Here is a 24,574-nt window from a genome sequence, read left to right as displayed (position 1 = left end):
CTGGAGTCACAGCTAGCGGTGACCCCGGATTACCTGGATTGTGGCTGGTATCAAGGGGCAGGTAAGCAGCGGGGTCCTGTGGAGGGTACCTGCCGGTAACACAGTCCTGTAGGTCTCCAGGAAGGGGGCTCCAGGGACAGCGGGCCGCAGCATGTGCGGTACAGCGCGACATCCCAGGGGTTAATAGCATGCCATGCCTTCCCTGTCTAACAGCCGGCGCCTCCCCCGCTGCACAGTGCCTCTCCACAGCGGTCTGGCGGGCAGGGTCGGCCCTAGCCCAAATTTTTTGGTAATTGAGTATTTTTTGGTGCCCCCCTATGCAGTGCCCCTTTTACAGTGCCACCGGTAGTGGTCCCACCTTGTAGTGTCCCCAGTAGTAGTCCCCCCCCCCTTGTGGTGCCCCCAGTAGTAATCCACCTTCAGTAGAGACCTAATAAAATCCAGTAGTAGTCCCCCCCCCCTTGTAGTTCCCCCCCTTGTGGTGCCCCCAGTAGTAATCCACCCCGCAGTAGAGACGTAATAAAAAAAAAATCTCACCCGAAACCCGTTCCTGGTCCCACCGCCGCTATCTGCTCCTCCGTCCGCCGCTTTGCATTATGGGAGTGACGTCACGTCATGACGTCACTCCCATTACCCGCTGCAGGAGCCGGAAGACGTCCGGCTCTGGCAGTGGGAGCAGCAGCCGATGAGTCTGTCTGACTCTCATCAGCTGCTAAAGCAAACACAGCTGCCGGAGCCGGCGGCTGTGTGTTTGTGCTGTGTAGCGCTGACCGAACTCCGTCCGGTCAGCGCTACACACGTGGTGCAGCTGTGTCACAGAGACACAGTCTGCCCGTGGCCCGCATGGTACGCGTAGTTGATCTAAGTGCTGATAGTGCAGGGATTTATTTCTGCATTGTATGTATATGACTTAATGCTAGCGCTGTCGCCCTGTACTTTCACTTCTGACTGTCAACCATTTTACTATCCCTGTTCTTCTTCTGCAAAAGCCCTTGCGGTGCAGTGTTGCAGGGTATTCATTGCCTCACAGTAAAAATGTTGTCTGTGAGGGGAGTCACATACACTTTGTTACACTCATCATGTCTAAGAGTGAACGTAAATTTCCTCTCCAGCTAAAGTGTACTGCATGTACTGTACCAATAGCAGAGGGTGAGGGGCACACTGAAGGTTTATGTCTGGCATATTATATAATTTCATGCCCGATTTCTGTAACTGCGCCTGTGCAGGAACCGCCCTGGGCTTGTTTTGCTAAGGCACTTACAACCCTTGTGGGCTAGCTGGCGACGCCCCCTGCGTTTCCCCAAATGGGGTTATCGCAGCAGTCGGGAGGCTCATCACCCATGCAGGGGTTCCCTACACAGCTGATGGTACCCCAGTGTCTCCCACTTTCGCCCCCCCAGGTCTCCCAGGAACCTGCGTGGGTAAACTCATTGTCCAATACGGTACAGCACCTGACGGACGTTTTACAGGGGGAATCATCATTGCGGACTGCTAAGCGGCCTTTAATGTCTCAGACAGCTCATTATGATGAGGATGACATGACGTCTGATGACGGGGAGATTTTTGACTCTCAGACCAGGAGCTCCCTCGTACTAAGGAGGTGGAGTCCAAGTCTAAAATATATATACCTGGCCTTAGACGGGCAGTACGTGCGGCCTTGGTTATCCCCCATGGCCAAATCTAAATATGCCTTATTTAAGGATATTAAGGGTGATGCCACTGTAATCCCTCTATCGTATCATTTAGAGAAGGCGTGGAAAAATCCAGGTAGGCGGTACTAGCCTCAAAAACATTGGGCATTTGCATACATCTTTACGGATAATTATTTTTCCAAATGGGAAACCCCTCCACAGGTGGATTCTCATGTCACACGCCTAGTGAGGAGTGCTACATTGCCCATTCGCTCGATGTCCTCCCTTATGGATGCTACGGATCACAAGGTGGAAATACACCTGAAATCCATTTATTCCCTTGCGGGGGAAGGGGGGGCATCCAGTCTGGCAATGGCCATGTGCTGGGTAGCCAGAGCCATGGAGCGTTGGGCTGATAGCTTGGAGATGTCTCTAGACGCTGACTTGTCACCTGGGCAGGTGGAGTTAGTGGGTAACCTCAGAGACTCAGCTACATACATTAATGAGGCAGCCTTAGATATAGGGCTCCTCACTTCCAGAATCTCCTCAGCAGCAGTGGCTGTGCGCCGCACCCTCTGGTTGCGTTCTTGGAAAGCAGATGCAGATTCCAAAAAGGGATTGGAATGCTTGCCCTTTAATGGACAGGTCCTGTTTGGCCCTGATCTGGACAAAATTGTGGACACTCTGGCAGCAGCGTAGTCTACGAAGCAGCGTGTCTGCCATCGGCGACAGTCCCATCAGGGTCTGGTACTTCGTCCTTTCGGCCCTATAGGGCCCAGGGAAAGTTCAAAGTGCAGTCCTTCCTAGACATTCAGGGGCCAAGAAATCTGCCAAGCCAAAGAAGCAGGCTTGGAGTACAAGATGTCCAACTCCCAAGTCGGATGATGCCTGACAGGATGGGCCTCCCCTTGGGGGACCCCACAGTGGGAGGCCGGCTTCTTCAGTTCGCCCAGTGCTGGTGCCTCACAACCGTAGACACTTGGGTAAGAGAAGTGGTCTCTCAGGGGTTCGCCCTATCCTTCTGGCTGAGGCCTTCCAGCCGGTTTTTCACCATGGGCCTTCAGTCAGACCAAAACAAGGCCCGCGAATTCCGGAAGGTGATCCACTCTATGCTCCAGGCTGGAGTTATAGTGCCGATCCCGTTGTCCCAGAACGGATCGGGGTATTACTCCAATCTTTTTCTGGTACAGAAACCCAATTGGTCTTACAGGCCCATCCTCAACCTCAAATCACTCAACAAATTCTTGAGGGTTCCTCGGTTCAGGATGGAGACCCTGCGTTCCATCATTTTGGCGATGGAGCCTGGGGATTTTATGGTGTCGCTAGATATTCAGGATGCTTGCCTGCATATTCCCATTGTCTCAGCACACCAGCGTTTCCTCAGGTTTGCAGTAGGAGACCAACACTTCCAATTTCAGGCACTGGTCTTTGGTCTGGCCACAGTGCCTCGAGTGTTTACCAAAGTCATGGCAGCCCACCTGCAGATGCAGGGGGTCCACAGTTTGCCCTATCTGGACGACCTTCTGCTGTTGGCACGGTCTAAAGAGATCCTTCAGCGCCATCTGCAATTGACAGTTTCTGCGTTGCAGGCTCACGGCTGGCTGATAAACTGGAAGAAGTCATCCCTGGTGCCATCACAGAGAATGCTCCATCTCGGAGCCCTGTTGGACTCCCAACATCAGAGGATCTTTGTGACGGAGGAAAAGATCTCTGCATTACAGGAAAAAGTACACAGTTGCCTGCAGAGTCACCGGGTGTCTATTCACTCGACGAAGAGTCTATTCACTCGTCGATGTTCGACATGGTGGAGTTTGCCCAGTTTCACTCCAGACCTCTGCAGAAGTTGAACCTCTTCAGATGGAATGGGTAGCCCCATGGGAAAAAGACACAGACAATGGTGCTGTCACCGGAGATACGTCTGTCGTTAGCAGGGTGGCTGCAGACTACTCACCTGAACAGGGGGCGCCCCTTTTGGATTGCGGACTGGGTCTGTCACACTCTGCACACATTGTGTGACTTACCTTGCCATTTGCTGCAGGTCAGGATTTCTGCCTGACCTTGTTCGGGAACCATGCAGTGACATCACCATCATGCACTATGTCAGCTGATAGTATTCTTCCAGTGAGAGTGCTCCTGCCTCAGCTGACCTTAGCAGCCTATCAGGGACTTGCAGCAGAGTCATATCCCTTGTGAGAACTCCCACTGGTGCTTGAGCAAAGTGTTGCTTCCTACAGTTCAGTTCTAACCTGTGGCTCCTTTGTGCAGAAAACCACCACTGCTATCAGGCTCATTTACCAGACTCCAGCATTCCTGTGATATTCCGTTACCTGTTCCTGACCTTGGCTTCGTTTGTGACCCTGATTTTGCCTGACCCGTTAATGCATCTGATATCTGGTTTTGACTTTGGCTATTCCCTGTGACCTGTTTACGCCTGCTCCCTGGTACCGTTTAAGTCGTTTGGTTCTGACCCGGCCTGTCGACTAAGCTATACATCTTCTCCGCTTCATCCGGAGTTTACCAGCACCTGTATAAGGGAACCTATCCTGAAGGCCGCGACCTATGTGTCGGACGCAGCCAAGTCCATACCTTCTTGCGAGGGTCACTGGTTAATACCGCCGGCACATTAGACTCCACGCATCAGGCTTAGGTCTAGCCAACTCCCTAATACGGGCCGCATCCATAACCATTTGGGAGTTGTGACAGGGTCCTTCTGACGACGGATGCCAGTCTTCGAGGTTGGGGAGCAGTGTCGGGTCCACACTTCTTCCAGGGAAGGTGGAAGCCAGCAGAATCTGTGCTTCCAATCAACATCTTGGAACTAAGGGCAGTATTCAAAGCTCTCCAACAAGCAAGACATGTCCTCCACGGTGGCTTACATTAACTGCCAAGGAGGAACCCACAGTCAGGCGACCCTGACAGAGGTGTCCCGCATTCTAGCATGGGCGGAAGGCAATCTCCCTGCCATCTCGGCAGTGTTCATACCAGGAGTCCTCAACTAGGAAGCAAACTTTCTCAGCCGTCAAGACGTGTATCCAGGAGAGTGGTCTCTTCACCAGGAGGTGTTTCAGCTACTAGTGAACAAGTGGGGCCTTCCAGAGATAGACCTCATGGCCTCCCGACACAACAACAAGCTTCCTGTGTACAGGTCAAGAACAAGAGACACAGAGGCACTTCTGGTAGATGCTCTGTCGGTCCGGTGGACCTTCCAGTTTGCGTATCTCTTCCCTCCATTCTCCCTTCTTCCTCGAGTGATTCACAAGTTCAAGCAAGAAGGCAGCACACTCCTGCTGATAGCTCCAGCGTGGCCCAGGCGGCACTGGTACTCAGATCTAAGGAGCCCATCCATAGACTCTCCGATGCGGTTGCCTCTACGTCCGGTCCTGTTGTCTCAAGGTTCTTGCCATCACCCGGACCTGGGCCGTCTGTATTTGACGCGTGCGTATTGAGACTGCTCTCTTGAGGTCCAGGGGTTTTCCCAGCTTTGTTGATAACACCATGCTCAGAGCTCGGAAGCCGGCTTCTGTAAGAATTTACCACCGAGTGTGGCATACTTTCTTTGAATGGTGTCGACCTAGAGGCTATGATCCTCAGGTTTTAGGATATCCAGGATTTTGGCTTTCCTATAAGCGGGCTTAGATCACGGTCTTCGCCTTGCTTCACTGAAGGTGTAGGTTTCCGCCCTCTCAGTGTGGTTTCAGCCTAGGATTGCTACACTTCCTGATGTCCACACTTTTATGCAAGGTGTACTTCGTATACAGCCTCCCTTTGTTCCACCTGTGGCTCCTTGGGACTTGGCTGTGGTCCTTAGGGCTCTCCAAGGATCGCCATTTGAACCACTGGACTCGGTGGATTTAAAATGGCTCACAGCTACTGTGTTTCTTCTGGTCATTGCCTCAGCCAGAAGAGTGTCAGATTTGGGGGCTCTTACATGTCTCCCCCCATTCCTAATTTTTCATAGGGACAGGGCAGTGCTGCAGACTCGCCCTGGGTTCCTACCTAAGGTGGTATCTAGTTTCCACATCAATGAGGAAATTATAGTACCGGTCTTTAATTCCCCAGACCTATCTGCTGGTGAGGCCTCCTTGGATGTGATACAGGCTCTTAGGATTTATGTTGACTGTACCAGTTCATTTAGGAAATCGAACTCTCTGTTTGTCCTCTATGGTTTCCATAAGAAGGGTTGGCCTGCCACTAAGCAAACCTTGGCAGGATGGATTCGCATGGCGATTTCTGAGGCTTACATTCAGGAGGGCCTGTCTGTACCATCCTCTCTTAAAGCTCACTCTACTCAGTCTGTGGGTCCTTCATGGGCAGCTCGCCGTGGTGCCTCTGCAGTTCAGCTGTGCAAGGCAGCCATACCTTTGTGAGATATTATGCCTTTGATACCTCTGTCAGCGCGCCTCCCTGCAGACCCAGTGACATCATCAGCCCTCGCCCCGGCAGTCAGAGTCCCAGCAGCCCACAAGGGAACCTGCTAACCATGTGATCCATCAGCAAGGATACATGTAAACACTGTAAAACACAAAACGAGATGCTGCATAAAAACACATCTAGCGGAGACTGACACAATATGTCAGAGTAGCACATAAGTCATAGAGGAAAAAGCGGTATTGAAGAAAAATATATAGACAACATATTAATCAAACAGAATAAATAATCTCATCAAGGGGTCATAGTATGCTAGAATAATCTATCCAGGCAGACTGGAAAACAAAAAACCCTCAAAGAGGAATAACAAATGTTGAACAAGGGACAGTCTATAGAATAACTCCACAAGTACGATGGCAGAAATAACTCTTAATTATAAAGCCTATCCACTATGTATACAATGGCAAAAAGAAAAAATTGAGAGTGTATTTATAAAAAAAACAAGAAAAGGAGAGCTGCTCGTTCAGTCCATGCGGCTGGACCTTGTTGAGGGTATAAAGCCATCTTGACTCTCTTTGTAATAGGAGGCGACCACGATCACCTCCTCGCTGTTGTACTTGAATTTGATCTATCATCTTATATTTAATGGTTGAAAGTCCATGTTTGTGGTCCCGAAAATGTTGGATGACCAGCTGATCCGAATCCTTCCCGTCAATAGCTGCTCGGATGGCAGATTTGTGTAGTGCCATCCGCTCCTTGAATGATGGGTGTTTTTACCCACATACAAAAAGCCACATGGGAATCTGATGAAGTAAACGACAAATTTACTAGAACATGTCAGGGGAAATTTATAGAAAGGGTAAATAGAAGGTGCAGGATGGTTCCAGCAGGAGACTGGGAGCAGGCTACTTGGAAGCTGGGATCCAGCAGGAGCACAGGCGAGCACTCAAACAGACAGGTTTATTCAGAAGCACAGGAACGGTCTCACAGCTACGCTGTGAAACAACTACAGGAAGCTCTGAACTCCCTTAAGTACCCAGTGCTGAATCGTGATAGGTCAGAGAGAGCATGTGACACGCCAGGACTGGAGCAACTAAGTCACATGACCAGAAGCAAGATGGCGGTGCCCATACCAGAGTGGAATGGAAACACCATCAGGCCTACCCCAGCCAAAATGACACCATGCCTGCAGAACACCTCGCACAGCCAATGCCTGCCGCCAGACACCAGCTCCTCTGCCAGAAGGACCACACCACAGCACCCTCACAGGTAATGCCCATCATCCCTTATGCCGAGAAACCCTGGTCGTGACACTAATGACCCATTGCTACCAGTCTTGAAATATTCATCTATTATGCCAGTATATAGACAGGGTAAAAATATCAAGGATTTTGTAGTCCATAATGACTTCACGGCTTAAGGACCCCAATCCCTCCCACTTCCTTACTCGCAAACCTGGGAATTACAAATGTCTGGGCTGCACTACATGCAGTTCCCTTGAAATAGGGGAAACCTTTGCACATCCGTATAACGGCAAAAGCTTTAAGATTAAATTTCCCTTGACATGTTCTAGTAAATTTGTTGTTTACTTCATCAGATGCCATGTGGCTTTATGTATGTGGGTAAAACCACCCGTCAATTCAAGCAGCGGATGGCACTACACACATCTGCCATCCGAGCAGCCATTGACGGGAAGGTTTCGGATCACCCAACATTTTCGGGACCACAAACATGGACTTTCAACCATTAAATATAAAATGATAGATCAAATTCAAGTACAACAGTGAGGCGGTGATCGTAGTCGACTCCTATTACAAAGAGAGTCAAGATGGATTTATACCCTCAACACGGTCCAGCCGCATGGACCGAATGAGCAGCTCTCCTTTTCTTGTTTTTTTCTAAATACACTCTCAATTTTTTCTTTTTGCCATTGTATACATAGTGGATAGGCTTTATAATTAAGAGTTATTTCTGCCATCGTACTTGTGGAGTTATTCTATAGACTGTCCCTTGTTTGACATTTGTTATTCCTCTTTGAGGGTTTTTTGTTTTCCAGTCTGCCTGGATAGATTATTCTAGCATTCTATGACCCCTTGATGAGATTATTTATTCTGTTTGATTAATATGTTGTCTATATATTTTTCTTCAAAACCGCTTTTTCCTCTATGACTTATGTGCTCTTCTGACATATTGTGTCAGTCTCCACTAGATGTGTTTTTATGCAGCATCTCGTTTTGTGTTTTACAGTGTTTACATGTATCCTTGGTGATGGGTCACATGGTTAGCCGGCTCCCCTGTGGACTGCTGGGACTCTGACTGCCGGAGCGAGGGCTGATGATGTCACAGAGTCTGCAGGGAGGCGTGCTGACGGAGGTATGCACAATGGGCGTTCATTCTATAAAGGTATATACTGTGTTTTATTCCATGTGTCTTGATAAAAGAGCATAGCTCTGAAACGTTGACAATCTATATATATATATATATATATATATATATATAAATGTATGTGTACTTTTTGCCAAATGAGCAGGATACCCTCTGCAAACGGATGTACAGCCATGGCCAAAAGTTTTGAGAATGACACAAGAATTGGTTTTCACAAAGTTTGCTGCTTCAGTGTTGTAAGACCTTTTTCTCAGATGTTACTATGGTATACTGAAGTAAAATTACAAGCATTTCATAAGTGTCAAAGGCTTTTATTGAAAATGACATTAAGTTTATGCAAAGAGTCAATATTTGCAGTGTTGACCCTTCTATTTCAATCAAATTATGGGCACATACTGACTGATGGCCGCCCATTCTTACCTAATCATTGCTTGGAGTTTGTCAGAATTTGTTGGTTTTTGTTTGTCCACTCGCCTCTTGAGGATTGACCACAAGTTCTCAATGGGATTAAGGTCTGGGGAGTTTCCTGGTCATGGACCCGAAATATCGATGTTTTGTTCCCAGAGCCACTCAGTTATAATTTTTTCCTTGGTGCTCCAATATGCTAAAAAAGGCATTGTTTGTCACCAAACTGTTCTTAGATGGTTGGGAGAAGTTGCTCTTTGGTACCATTCTTTATTCATGGCTGTGTTCTTAGGCAAAATTGTGAGTGATCCCACTACCTTGGCTGAGAAGCAACCCCACACATGAATGGTCTCAGGATGCTTTACTGTTGGCATGACACAGTACTGATGGTAGCGCTCACCTTTCCTTCTCCGGACAAGCGTTTTTCTAGATGCCCCAAACAATCTGAAAGGGGATTCATCAGAGAAAATAACTTTACCCCAGTCCACAGCAGTCAAATCCGTGTACCTGATGCAGAATATCAGTCTGTCCCTGATGTGTTTCCTGGATAGAAGTAGCTTCTTTGCTGCCCTTCTTGACACCAGGCCATGCTCCAAAAGTCTTCGCCTCACTGTGCATGAAGATGCACTCACACCTGCCTGCTGCCATTCCTGAGCAAGCTCTGCACTGTTGGTGTCCCAATCCCGCAGCTGAATCAACTTTAGGAGACTGTCCTGGCACTTGCTGGACGTTCTTGGGCACCCTGAAGCCTTCTTCACAACTATGGAACCTCTCTCCTTGAAGTTCTTGATGATCCGATAAATTGTTGATTTAGGTGGAATCTTACTAGCAGCAATATCCTTGCCTGTGAAGCTCTTTTTGTGCAAAGCAATGATGACTGCACATGTTTCCTTGCAGGTAACCATGGTTAACAGAGGAAGAACAATGATTTCAAGCTCCACCCTCCTTTTAAACCTTCCAGTCTGTTATTCTAACTCAATCAGCATGACAGAGTGATCTCCAGCCTTGTCCTCATCAACACTCTCACCTGTGTTAATGAGAGAATCACTGAAATGATGTCAGCTGGTCCTTTTGTGGCAGGGCTGAAATGCAGTGGAAATGTTTTTGGGACTAAGGGGTCTATTTACTAAGCAGTGTTAGGATACAGAGTGAAAAGTGATAAGATAGTGAGAAGGTGCCAACCAATCAGCTCCCAACTGTCATTTTTCAAACACAGCCTGTGAGATGGCAGTTGGGAGCTAATTGGCTGGCACCTTATCACTTTTCACTCTGTCTCCTAACACTGCTTAGTAAATAGACCCTTAAGTTCATTGTCATGGCAAAGAGGGACTTTGCAATTAATTGCAATTCATCTGATGGCTCTTCATGACATTGTGGAGTATATGCAAATTGCCATCATGAAAACTGAAGCAGCAGACTGTGTGAAAACCAATACTTGTCATTCTCAAAACTTTTGGCCATGGCTGAATGTTCAGCTCTGAAGCAGCCACAGTGTGTGTGTGCTTAGACAATGTCTAATATATGTACATGAACACATCATAAAGAAGGCAATATTTTTGGGCAAAACAAAGTCACTTCGTCAGTGCTAAATGATGTAGATTATGTTGCACTGAGGAAGTGACCTCTGTTTTGCACAAAAATATTTGCCTTTATTATTATTATGATGTGTACCTGTACATCTTGTTGCATTACCAACAAAAACATATGAATTATTTTTAAATAAAAATTATTGCCGTGTAGCCTTTTTCTTCAATTGTTTTGGACAATACTAAGGTTTGTAGAGACCTGGATTTGCCAGTGGCATTCCACAAAAGAGACTCAAGCAAGGTTCATAACTAAACCAAAATTGCCAGGCAGAGTCTGCCATTTTTATAGTGATTGGGACTATTGCCCATATGCAGCCAGCAATAACAGATGGCTCAAATGCTGTGTAGGTGGCACAATTTCATGTTACCAAGGGATCACAAAGAATTATCTAATTATTATGTGAATATTACTTTGTAGAATAATCATGCAAATGTAAAAAAAATTAAGAATCCATAGTTTCTTTATTTATTATGCATTATATCACTTGAACCTTCTATTTTACCTTATTGTTAGCCTCCACATATATATTGTACTTAACCTTTTAAATTTTTCATACTCCTTTAGAAACCGCATTTTCGATTGCATTCTAGTGTAAAACAATAACGATGAGGCTTGTTTGACATTTTTTTGTATTTGTAAATGCACTAAAGAGGCAGAGACATGTGACCTATGTAAGCCTGGTTTGGAATGTCATTACGGAGCTGATCTGGTTTGTTAATGTCAATTGCAGGTGCGTCCATGACTTTCACACATTATATAATAGAATGTTTTGCTGTTCCTATTACAATATACATTTAAAGCGATTTGACTACCCTGTGTAAAGCATATAATTTGCTGTCCTTATCTGTGATTTATCTCCATGACCAGATTTGCGCACAATATAACTAAACTGCACTCCTTGTGATCTTTATTATCAGGTATTCAAAAACTGCAATAAGGAATGGTTACTTTCGTATGGTGACCAGAGTCCACAGCAGAAGGTGTAAATTAGCATGCTGTGTATATAGCTCATCTCATTGCTGCAAGGATATACTTTTGTATGCTGTGTGTATAGAAATATATACTTGACATTTGTCATAGATCAAAAAAGTATTTGTTCAATATTAATGTTCAAAAAAGTATACACATATGTTTGATATGGGTAAAAATTATATACTAAGCACAACATCCTCAACTGAAGTGATAAACAACCCCAATCCTCTTCCTCAAACCTAAAGGTCCCCATAGATGGTGCAATTTGCTTGCGATCCAATCTTGTTTGCGATTTCCCTTGAATCCCTGAATTCCCAGTCATACGATATTGTGCCCACACACGGAACGATTGCACAAACGACCAAATGATATAGATTGGTCGTAAACGACTGCAGATCGAAAACGATATATCATTTGCAGCACACAACCTCACGATTCACCTGCTGGAATTTTAATAATGGGAGGGCATAACTAAGGGGTATAAAAGGCAGCCGCCATTTTAGATCTGTGCACATTCTGCTCTGTGACTAGTGAGGCTTGGTTTATACCTGCTGAACGCTGTACATTGCGATTGTGCTCTGTGTTTTTTTTTTTATTTACTTGCCTTTAACAAAGTTAGTTCTATACTACATTCTGTTTTGTGGTGATGGATTCCTATCGCTATAAGCATTTGTTAGCCTATGGCCATCTGAAGCTGAAAGGTGATGGAGCAGAGGAAAGGAGGAGGATGAGGTCCTGCTGAACGAAGGAGTAGCTGATAAGAAGGGAGACTCGCTCCCGCATGCCGCCGCTACTGATGGATATTAGGGAGAACAACCCGGATGATTACCGCAACTACCTGCGCATGGATGACGCCACCTTTGGGGCACATCATCCTGGACACCTGCAAAGCCATTGTGAATGTCCTGAAGTTCCACTAGATTAAGGTGAGTAAAAACACTACACATGTTTTTCTGGTGAAAGAAAATATTTTTTTTAACAAAATGTAGAAGCAAAAGAGCCAACATGGCTGTATATATGTAACGTGGCAACCTTTATGACTGCATAATTGAAATGAAAAGCTACCAACATGGATTCATTTTAATGTGTTATTAGCCAACATGGCTTATAATGGTAATATAAAAAGTGCATTATCAACAAGTTTTATCTGTCCCAAGATCTATGCTGCTCTATGGTGCTATGGTGGTTCACACGTCGGCTTGAATAGGCCATGAAACACATGGCACAAGTCCAGATTGTGGCCCCGGCATCAAACAATCTGTCCTTATGCCATGTGTTTAGTGACAGTGTCCAATCAGTGTCCTCAGTATACCATAGAGTAGCTATTGGGAGAGATAAAACTTGTTGATATTTTTAGGAACATATATAACCAATAAAAAAAAAAAACATTTTAAAAATTGAAGATGTCTCCTCATCCATCTCCAGCATGGCTTTGTAAAGTGCCTCTGAGGATGTGGAGGGGTAAATGGTTTGGGGAGTAGCATAAGTGTGAGGGGGTGTAGGGTGGGATGCAGATGGTCCCATCAGTGTTGTGGGCTGGTAGCTGGGTGGCGGGTTGGATTGTGAAAAGGAGGGCACTGGGGGCCTGATTCAGACCCGGTCGCAAGTGCTGAGCACTTGCGACCGGGTCGATGGTGGCCCAGAGCGCATGCGCACGACGGAGCCAGCTCCGTCATGCGCATGCGCGAGACCCGGATAGCGACTGGCAATCCATCGCTCCGGGTCTCCCACCAAAGGGGGGGTGGCTGCCCAGATGGAGGCGTTCCCATGAGAATGCTAAAAAAAGACGCCCTGATTCAGAGTGAGCACTCTGTCAGAGCGTCCGGCTCTCAATCAGGGCCTGACTGCACAGTTGGCTGGGGCAAAGGCTCATCTGTAATCCTTGTGTTGTGTCACAGCACGCCGGACACCTGCACGCTCTTACCAGGTCCGACAGTGCTGGACCATCATAGGGCAGCGGATGGGGAATCCCCAGCACCGCTGCCGTGCAGTCCTTCCTCCCCCGGTGGCATAGTGCAGGCAGTCACAGCTCCCTGCGGTAGCGCGCGCCGACCTGAGAATATTTTAAAGGCATACACACACCTGTGGGTGACATCACAGTAGGCACCCTAATCAAGCCCTGCCTATATAAGGAAGTCCCTGGGAGCACTCCTGTGCCAGAGTATAGGCTCCATTACCATACTCCAGCATTCCTGTGCATATCCTGATTATTGGTTCTGACCTTGGCTTGTTTATGACTCCGATCCTGTCTGACCCCTGTCTCTGTGTTGATATCTGGTTCTGACCTCTGCTACTCCCTGTGACCCGTTTACATCTGCTCCCTGGTACTGTCTTGTCTGTTTAGTTTTGACCCGGCTCGTCGACTACGCTAAAGTCTCCTGCACTCCAACCAAAGTCCACCAGCACCTGTATAGGGAAACCTAACCTGAGGCTCGCGACCTGTGTGTCGGACGCAGCCAAGTCCATACCTTCTTGCGAGGGTTCCTGGTGAATACCGCCGGCACATTAGACTCCGTGCCTCAGGTATAGGTCAAGCCAATTACCTGAACATGTGTCGCATCCACAATCTGTCCGAGAGTTTGTGACAGAATACTCTGGCCCAAAATATGGATGCTGCTGGTAATCCCTCGCCACGCAACTTACTGGAGAATTTGCTCGGTCGAGTGGAAAAGCAAGAACGGGATCAGGCTCAAATCATGCAAATGTTAATGCAACAAGTAATCAGTCTACAGTGTCCGTTCCTGCGGCTGGAGCATCCGCACCATTGCTAATTCCAAATCCCTCCAAATATGATGTTGAACCCAAGACTTGTCGAGGTTTCTTAAATCAGTGCTCGATCCAATTCGAAATTCAAGCGGCAAATTTTTCCTCAGAGAGAACTAAGGTGGCCTACATTATTTCCTTGCTGTCCGGACAGGCCCTCTTCTGGGCTTCTCCACTGTAGGAGAGGATTGATCCTGCGGTTAGTGACAGCTCTAAATTTCTAGAAGCATTCAGAAAAGTATTCGATGAACTCGGCAGGGTATAGTCTGCTTCATCCCCAATTCTGCAACTAAAACAAGGAAACCAGACTGCAGGACAATACGCAGTACAATTCCGAACCCTTGCTTCCGAATTAGGATGGAAAAATTAAGCTCTGGTCATGACTTTTATGCAAGGACTTTCCGAGCTAATTAAAGACGTCTTAGCAGCAAGACAGTTGCCTACATCTTTGGACAATTTAATCTCTTTATGCATCCGCATCGACCGGCACCACAGAGAGAGAATCCAGGAGTGGGAGCAATCTCGGCGCTTCAGCTACAAGCTTGCACCTCGTTTCACAAGTCCTTCAGGGATGTTTTCAGTAAGAATGCTGCTGAGACTCTTCCTGCCCATTGGGAGTGGGACTGTGCCATAGAGTTATTGCCAGGGAAGATGCCTCCATGCGGAAGAGTGTTTCCCCTGTCGCTTCTGTAGACCAAGTTTTATCCCGACTAATCAGCTCTACTGCAAATTCGAAAAATACTTCTTTGACCAAACAGAGTTAAAGTTCTTGGGGTGTATATAATATCAGGTTCAAGTCTCCTCCAGATGGACCCAGAGAAAATTACAGCCATCATTAGCTGGCCTCGTCTGACAGGACTAAAGGCAATACAACGTTTCCTTGGTTTCTGCAATTTCTGTCGCCAGTTTATCAGGAACTATTCGTCAGTTGCAGCCCCTATCACTGCACTCACTAAGAAAGGCCAGGATACCAGAGTTTGGCCACAGGATGCAGAGGAAGCGTTTGTCAAATTAAAGCAATGTTTCACTTCCGCTCCCATTCTAAGACAACCCAATTGTAATCAACCATTCTCACTAGAAGTGGATGCTTCTACAGTTGGTGTTGGGGCGGTTTTATCCCAAAAGGGGAAAATGGTACTCTTGTGGTTTCTTTTCCCATAAATTCTCAGCATATGCAGTCGGGGATAAGGAATTGTTAGCCATCAAACTGGCTTTGCAAGAGTGGAGATATCTGCTGGAAGGGGCAAAATTTCTGGTCACGGTTTTTACTGATCACAAGAATCTCACCTATCTCAAACTGCTCATTGTCTCAATAATCGCCAGTCCAGATGATCGCTGTCTTTCGATCATTTTAATCTGATTATCACCTATTGTCCAGGTTGTAAAAACGTGAAAGCTGACGCTCTGTCTTGAGCCTTTAGTTCTGCCGAGGAGAATGAAATACAGGATGACAAGCCTATTCTGAACCCTGTGTGTTTTGTTGCAGTTTCTAAGGTCAAGATTCCACCAGGGAAAACGTTTATAGCACCTGAACTGCAAGCCAAATTACTTCAATGGGCTCATTCTTCGCTTCTCTGGTCACGCAGGAGTGGGTAAAACATTGGAGTTTATCCTCAGGAAGTACTGGTGGCCGACAGTACGTCGTGATGTTAAAGACTTTTTGTGGCAGCCTGTATCACCTGTGCTCAACACAAGGTGCTTCCTCAACTTCCCTCAGGTTCCTTGTGTCCACTTTCGGTGCCTGATAATCCTTGGTCTCATATTTCCATGGACTTCATACCGGACCAACCTTCCTGCCAGGATTTCAATACAATCTGGGTAGTAGTGAATAGGTTCTCCAAAGTCACTCACTTGGTTCAATTAAAAGGGTTACCATTGGCTCCAAAATTGGCTAATATATTAATAAAGGAAATCTTCAAGCAACATGGATTTCCCAAAGACATTGTCTCAGACCGGGGAGTGCTATTTACTTCTAGGTTCTGGAGATCCTTGTGCAAGAGTTTTGATATTAACCTGAGTTTCATCCTCAGAGTAATGATCAAATGGAGCGTATAAACCAAGATCTAGAGAAATTCATTCAGATGTACGTCAGATGTACGTCTCAGCCAATCAAGATGATTGAGTTTCTTTGTTGCCATGGGCTGAAGTTGCTCACAATACTTTGTACCATGAGACATCGGGGTACTCTCCGTTCTTCATTCAATATAGATTACATCCTTTGATACCTGAGTTGCCGGCTCTTCAGTCAGTATCCCTTCCAGCTGTGGGTGGCACAGTGAGTCGGTTCCTCAAAATTTGGAAAGAGGTGAAGAAGAAATTGTGTAAAACCTCTGCCAGGTATAAACAGGTGGCGGACAAGAAGAGAAGGAAGAGTCCTGTATTGTACCCTGGTGATAAGGTTTGGTTATCTACTAAACATTTGCGATTAAAAGTCCGTACCACAAAATTTGCTCACAGATTCATTGGGCCTTTTCAGATTCTTTAGGTGATTAGTCCTGTGGCATTCTGTCTGAAACTTCCTGGTACTCTGAAAATACCCAATGTATTCCATGTGTCACTCCTAAAACCCCTGGTGGTTAATCGATTTTCAGCACCCTGTAATCCTCCTCCCGCAATTTCTGTAGATCATCAGGAAGTATATGAAGTGAAGCAGATCTTGGAACAATCTGTCCAAGAGTTTGTGACATGGTGCAGGCGAGTTATTTGGTTTCCCCCCTTATTACAGTGTCATATATGATTTGCTCAGCATGTATCTGCTGATCCGGATCCATAGCCCTTAAACTACTGGCAATATGTGTACCCAGATTATCAAACAAGTCCAGGGTTTTTTGGAGGACATGCTCGACTTAATGCAATAGTCTTGATGGCTGTGACTGGGTTTTGCGTCGATAGCATCTTCTTTGGGAAGGAGACTGACTACATTCGACCTCGCTTTCACTTCTGGATGACATTTGGGGGCTATAGCTCAGGTCCTGGTCAGGTGTTACAGATTGTTGGAGTAGAGAATAAAAAAGTGTAATTATCCTGTTTTAATATATATTTTTTATTTTTTTTTTATTCTAGTTCCCGTCAACGGCAGAGGAGTGGCAAACCATTGGTGAGGAATTTGATCGGAGGTGGAATTTCCAACTGCAGGGCAGCAATCAAATGGAAGCATATCCGCATAACTCCACCTGCCAATAGCGGATCCTTTTATTATAACTACAAGGGGTTTTTTAGTGTTGTACTCCATGGCGGTGGTGAACGCCAACTATGAATTTCTTTGTAGATATTAGGTAAAATGGCCGTGCTTCAGATGGTGGGTCCTTTAAAAACACCCGCTTCTATGAAAGGTTACCTCCGCAATAGTCTGAAATTGCCAACAGCGGAAACGAAGCACGGCCTTAACTTTGTATTTGTGGCTGACGAGGCGTTTGCAGTACACGAACACTTGATGAAGCCGTATGCGCAAAGAGGCCTGACAAAAGAGCAGAGGATCTATAATTACCGGCTATCCAGGGCACGGCGGATTGTGGAGAACGCCTTTGGTATTTTAAGCAACCGCTTTCGCATATTCCACACCGCTATCAACTTGCGCGTGGAAAAAATTGACTGGGTCATCTTGGCAAGCTGTGTCCTGCTCAACTTTTTAAGGTGCAAAACAACCACCCAACAAAGGACACCAGGCACAGCAAGCCAGATGACCCAGACCAGTCAGAGGAGACAGTCCAAATGCCCTCTGTGTCAACACCTGTAAATGTGGAGTCAATGGGGACTGCTCTGGCTAAAAAGGTCAGGGAGCAATACCTGGCCTATGTTAATGGAGTGGGGGCAGTGCTTGTTTCAAATATTTGGCATGGTGTGTATGCACTGTGTCTGTACTTACCACATCCAAAGAGGACGGTTGCTCCATTTCCTGTGTGGTTCTCTTCCTGTTCTCCAGGCACATTCTCCACCATTAGAGTTTGTGAAGTGCTCTGTGGTGTCTGTTCGTGAATAAATTGGAGCAGGTCAAAGTACCATAATGTACTTGTGCAGACATCTTCTGCCCCTGCTTCTGAAGCCCACGAGTACATTTGTGTCTTGTACTCTTTTAGGTAGACAGTCCTCAGGGTTTGGATTCGGCTTTTACCCATTTCGGACATGCCTCATTGTGATAGGGCAAGCTGAATAAATTGGAGCAGGTCAAAGTACCATAATGTACTTGTGCAGACATCTTCTGCCCCTGTTTCTGAAGCCCACGAGTCCATTTGTGTCTTGTACTCTTTTAGGTTGACAGTCCTCAGGGTTTGGATTCGGCTTTTACCCATTTCGGACATGCCTCATTGTGATAGGGCAAGCTGTACGTTAATAGGTCATCTATGGCTGCAGCTTCTTTCTGTTTGTTGCTGTAATATTTTGTTTTTATTTTCCAAAGACATTCATGGCTTCTGTACAGCTCCAGAAAGCCAGTAACAAATTGCTTCTCTCTCGCACTAGTCATCTCTGTAGGATAGGAAAACAGAAAAACAATTGCTTTAATGCTCAAATTATTTTAATGTTTTTTTTATACTGTTTTTTCCTTTTTTTTAACCTGTTTTACCAGTTAGAATTTTTTAAATATTTTGTTTTTTAGTTACAATAAAATTTACTATTTTGTGTTTTAAATTTGTCATTGATTCTTCCTAGCAAATTTATCATTACCATTGAGTGGTCTTTTAAATAAAATATTTTTTGGAAAAACTAGCTTGGTGATACACTGGTAAATAAACATTGGTGGGGCAGTGGGTACATTGGTGGAGCTGGGGTTAATAAACTTTGGTGGGCCAGTGGGTACATTTGCAGGACAAGGGTTAATAAACATTGGTGGGGCAGTGGGTACATTGGTAGTGCAGTGGACACATTGGCGGAGCTGGGGTTAATAAACAATTGGTGGGCCAGTGGGTACATTGGCGGAGCTGGGTGTTAATAAACATTGGTGGTGTAGTGGAATACATGAAATACAGGCGCTATGTATCACTACAAAATAATAGGCAAATCTCCCCAGATGATCCACGCTGCTGCTGCTCTCTCCACGTCGCCTGGCACAAAATGTAGGAGGGGTGTGGCCAGGGAGATTGTCAACAAATCTACCATCATACATCGCATTCTTCATCATGCACACACATGGTACGATGTGTGTCCAATCGTGTATGATAGGTCGAAATCTTCCTGCAGGTTCAATTGATCAGCAACGACAATGTACAACAGCGGCCCCCATCGCCATCGTGATCATCCCCACACAGTCGTTCCAAGCGAAAACTGCCAAATCATGTAAAAAATCGCACTGTGTATGGGAGCCTTAAATATGCCACTGCACCTGTTCACTGCTGCATTGCAGAGCTATGGGGAGCAGAAAATACCTCCTAACATTAATTCAGCCAGGACAAAGTCAAACTATTGTATTGTTTATTTTTATGCATTGAAGCAGTTAGAACAATTTATTTTGTAAGAAATTCATTTTGTACATAAGCCTTTTTTTTGTAGTTGTATTGTTGAAAGTAGAGATGAATAAAGATATGGCAAAAATGTGCTGTAACTGATTTTAGTAGTTAAACTGTTCCATTGAGCTGAAAAGTTTGCTGTTACACTAAATTCCATTTTCTCACTATATTAATATATTTGCATTTCAGAGACTTTATATATTTGTAATGCATCACACATCCATAATGCAGCACACATCCATATTGCAGCACACATTCTTGGGCACAGATCCCCTGTATTCCAACACACGTTGGACAAGTGTGTTTGAATACAGGGGATCTGTACCCAAGAATGTGTACTGCAATACAAATACATTATAATGGATCACACATTTCTAGTAAATTAGCACATTTCCATGGGCACAAATTATTTGTAATTCATTACACATCCTTGAGCACACAGCCAATCATGTAGTCATCAGTGTGCTGGAGAGTGGGTCCTTGTAGCACATATCTTCCTTATTCCTTCAATAATACATAAAATTTGTATATAGTGGGAAAAAAAGGCGCTAGACATAAATACAAGACCGGAATGATAATCAACTCCGATATACACAGAGGCCCTGACTCAGACCCGCTCGCGGGGCGTTTTTTTTTTTCTTTTCCAGTCCGGGCTCCTGGCCACTCGCTAAGCTGTGGGTGACCACCCACAGCTTTAGCGAGTGCCCAGGTGATGGTCGCGGCCATTGGGGCTTGTGACGAGACCCTTGTGGTAGGGTTTCATCTGCCGCAAGCCCCAGTGAGCTTCCGGCTCTAACAGCCGGAAGCTCACCTCTGACATCACTCGTGATGTCAGTGGGGTGCCCCCAAACGGCAGGCCTTCCTTAGGGAGCGCCTCCGTTTGGTCAGCCACACCCCCCCCCCCGACCCGCCTACCAATCGGGGCGAGCTGTCGATCAACAACGACAGTCGCCCCTTTTGGATGCGAGCATCGGAGCGAGTGATTTTTCGCTCGCTCCAGGGCGAGCGCGCGCACTGCCGACCATCGACCCACTTGCAAGCGGCCCAGAGTTCTCTTAGGAGATGTTGCATATACTTATTCTTATTATGTCCAGATCCAACAGAAATTCTCTCATTAAAGCCTTCAAATATGGTCCAATAATTATCCTCTCTTTAGTCCCTCCTCTGTTTCAACTTCTCTCTCAGGTTAGTTTTTAACGGAACAAAAGACCAAACAAAAACTCATGGTCTATTATTATTGTCTGAAGCATAAAATAATTCTTCAATCAGCATTCATATTTAATTCTTGTGTTGGCTAAGGTAGATATACACACACAATTTCATCTAAAAATAAGCACAATCAAGGGGGCACCCCATAGTGCATCACAAGATAAATGTAATAAGCAGTTTTAAAAGTACATAAGTCAAGTATGAGTACCAACGGTGGCGGTCACAACCACCGCAAGTCAAAGGAACATATAGTATCAAACATCTGTGGCATATTCAGCTGATCCACGATCAATCGTCCAATCGCTAGGCCATACCCAAACGCGTCGATGATGGTTGTTCAGTTTGTATGAGCAACCATCATCTGCAGATATACTTGCAGGTCAGTATATCTGCAGATACATCTAAGGTGGGATGGGTACGGGATGCCGGTGAACGGGAACGCGATGCCGGCATCCGACGGTCAGATTACCAACACCTGGAGGTCGGTATCCTAACCCTCCACCTCTCCCTACCCTAAACCTCCCTCCCCGGTGCCTATACCTAACCTCCCTCCCTAGTGCCTAAATCTAACCTCCCCGCACCCTAAACCTAACCCTCCACCCTTAGTGCCTAACCCTCCCCCTAGTCCCTAACCCACCCCCTAACTCTGCTACTTACCTTCGGGGTTCCGCCGGCCAGGATGCCAGTGCCGGGATTTTGAAAGCTGTCAGGACTCCAACGCCGGCATTCTGAGCGCCAGAATCCCTGCGGTCGGGATATTGACTGCATCCCCTTTTCGGTGTATACCCAGCTTTAGATGGCAAATAGTGGAGGACACATCGGGCAACATACACAAAGCATAATGGGGAGACAGATGTGGGGGAGACAGACTGATCAGTTGAGGGATGAGGCACACACTGTCGGGTCAGATGTGAGAAGATACCTCTTGGGACAGAGATAATACTGTATATTAACATTTTCCTGTGCAAGTGGGGGTGCACATAGAATGGATGGGGATTCAGTGATGGGTTAGAGGTGAGTTTGTGATGAAACTGGCCATGCTGGGGAAGATGACCCCTTCTTGAAGCACAGCAAAGGAAGTTGTGGGAACGGTTAGCTTAGGAGTGCGTTCTGACTCCCATTGTGCATGTCAGACTGTTTAGAGTATTCTTTTTAAATGTATATAATATACACCGTATATTAGAACAGACATTCTTTTTGGTTACAAAAAAAGGGGGAGGGACTCTGAAAAAGGCGCTAATAACAAAACAATACACAGATCTTAAATGTCCTTACACGTAGAAGATGCAAAAGATACCTTTATGAATACATTATATGGTGTTGAATTGTTAGTGGGCTACGCTCATTCTATACTTACAGTACTTGTGTGACTTATACTATATTTTAGTTTAGAGGTCATATTTTTCCACAATTTCTCCATATAATAGTCTCACCGGTGGAGTTATTCTGTTCAGACGTTTGTGAACATACTACACATATGTCTCTTTGTACATGTTTTTCATGTTCCATGAGGGAAATTCACGATTAAAGCTACAATATGAAAGGAAGAATTTTGTGAAGATCCTGCATTTCCATCCAAGGAACATATTGTATAATTTGTATGGACATTTAAGATTTGTTCATGTGTATTGTTTTCTTAATGCCTTCTTCAGAGTCCCCCCACCCCATTTTTATGTTACATGTTTTTCTAGTTGGAATGTGGTATCATTCCCTTGGGAATTTGACATGGAAAAAGGCTGGTTTGTGCAACTAGTGGGAACCCAACACAATTTTGTTTTGTATTCTTCTGTTCATCATTAGTTGCTTGATACCAGACTGTTTAGCCTTGATCCCACTTTTCCTTTGTAGTTTATCTCACAGCTTTATCTCTTAGCAGATATCAGTGTGTTTTGATGACAAGTCTATTGCTGACTATATCATACTCGTCTTGAGTGCACATGTTATACATTTGATGGGAGGCTACCATGATCTGTTTGAAGATATTGCAGTTAGCTTTCTGTAAAAAGTTTATTGCTTTTTGCTTTTGTTCCACCTGCTTATCCCTTATGTTTTGCAAACTGCTTCATACATATCTTATATGTGCTAAATAGCTGACCTTTTTCTCTAGTTACTTCTTGTTCCTTTTCTTTCTTCCAAATGGTGTCCGTGACACAGCAGCAGTAATCCTCTGACCATCATATTTTTGTCTTCCAGGCAAAGCCTCAATCGTATCAATACAGGACACTTCCTGGACCCCAACTTCAGAAGAAAACAGTACACTGAGCACCTGAGTTTCATGAATACCTCACTTTATCTACTTTATTTTGCACATTTTGAAATGAATTTCCAAAAAGAGTCGATTTACCACTCATTCTCAGTGTTTTTCCTTCCTTTTTGCTGCCCAGCGAATTGAAAGCAATATTATTGCAATGTAGCATTAAGCTGCAGAACAGTAAATCTCTGTAATGGACTTTTAACTGCAACCTGTGTCCTTCACAGAGACACACATGTCAGGAGACAGAAGAAGCAATTAAAAAATTAAATAATTTTACAATTGCCAGTGTGACTTTTTAAAATCCTGTGGAAAGTGATTTTCACCTTTGACAGCACTATCTTGGAATCTTGATTGGAGTTTAACATCTAGAGCAAAGTTTCTCAACTTTGTATAAGTCACAGTACAAATATAAACACGATCGTTCAGAAATTATATACATGTATGACACCAACACATATTTGTAGCAGCGGCTTCCAAAATTTTTAAACCCATTAAATTAAAAGACCAATAAAGATGGGGAAATTAAATAAGTATGAAAAGGAGAGATGGGAGTAAAGAGAGTCTCCACAAAAGACTCAATTATAGATTCTAGATTCCCCGATAAAAGGGAATTCAAGGTCTTTTTACCATTCCAACTATCTGTAGTATTTTGGCTTCGGTGAATTTCAGGTAAGAACAACATGTTCTAAATAGTTGAATTAATACTCTATTGGATGGGAAGTAAAGATGAGGACACTTAAGCTGTGTACACACTGATAGATATATCGCCCATTCCATTGTCCACAGACATATCCAATCTGCTGTGCAGTACAGCAGATCACCGATATATCTGAAAGATATATTGGTCATCTACTGGCGTGTACGGGTGACCCGTCAATCGCCCGTACATATGCTGCGGGAACCCGGTGGTGAGTGACAGCTCAATTGTAGATAATGTTTAGTTAAAAGTGTTCAAACACATAGCCTGTGAGAATGGCGAGTTTGCATAATTCAATTTTAAACCATTTTTCCTTTTAATTAATGCTGCTTTATAAAAAAAAACAGGCAGAGTCGCTGGAATCGTGCTGATGCCTGCATCTCGTAGACCAGAGGTTCCCAAACTCTGCATTTACAGTTCAAGTTTTAAGGATATCCATGCTTGAGCCCAGTTTGTCAAATTGACTGAGGTACTAATTAAGGACCTGATTCAGAGCCACTCGTAAGCGGCAGCTCGTTCGCTCCGAGCGATGTTTGCCCAACTGCACATGCGTACGGATCGTTATACGCATGCGTGAACCAGTCAGTGCGGTCGAAATTCATTTGCTCGCAAAATAGCGAATGCCTGCTAATTTGAGTGACAGAATGAGGCGTATGTGGGTGGTAACAGGGGAAGGTGCTTGAAAACGGGGAGTGGAAATCCGATCGCAGGCGTGCTTAAAGGTCAAAACGGGCGTTTTAAGGGAGTGCTTAATTAATCCAGCAGCGTCATTGACCACGTCACTTGGTTTTTTTTAACTCAGAACTGCTCGCAAAATAGTGGTTGAAAAAACCAACCACAAGAATAGCGAGCAGTTCATACG

The 24,574-nt window shown here is 45.2% G+C and overlaps 1 protein-coding gene across 1 annotated transcript in view; it reads left to right on the top strand.

Moving 5' to 3' along the window:
• MFSD12 (major facilitator superfamily domain containing 12) overlaps positions 1–23,287 on the top strand; it is a 239,387-nt gene extending 216,100 nt beyond the window's left edge. The window contains exon 10 of the mRNA XM_088450834.1: positions 22,955–23,287. Within this exon, the coding sequence (XP_088306960.1) occupies positions 22,955–23,031 (77 nt within the window). The 3' untranslated portion in view covers positions 23,032–23,287. The remainder of the gene's footprint in view (positions 1–22,954) is intronic.
• Positions 23,288–24,574: the final 1,287 nt, after the last annotated feature.

The sequence above is a fragment of the Taudactylus pleione genome, unplaced genomic scaffold (assembly GCF_031769625.1).
Source record: "Taudactylus pleione unplaced genomic scaffold, aTauple2 ptg000529l, whole genome shotgun sequence".
In the NCBI taxonomy this organism is placed as follows: Eukaryota; Metazoa; Chordata; class Amphibia; order Anura; family Myobatrachidae; genus Taudactylus; species Taudactylus pleione.
This window is presented reverse-complemented; position numbering and strand designations above follow the sequence as displayed.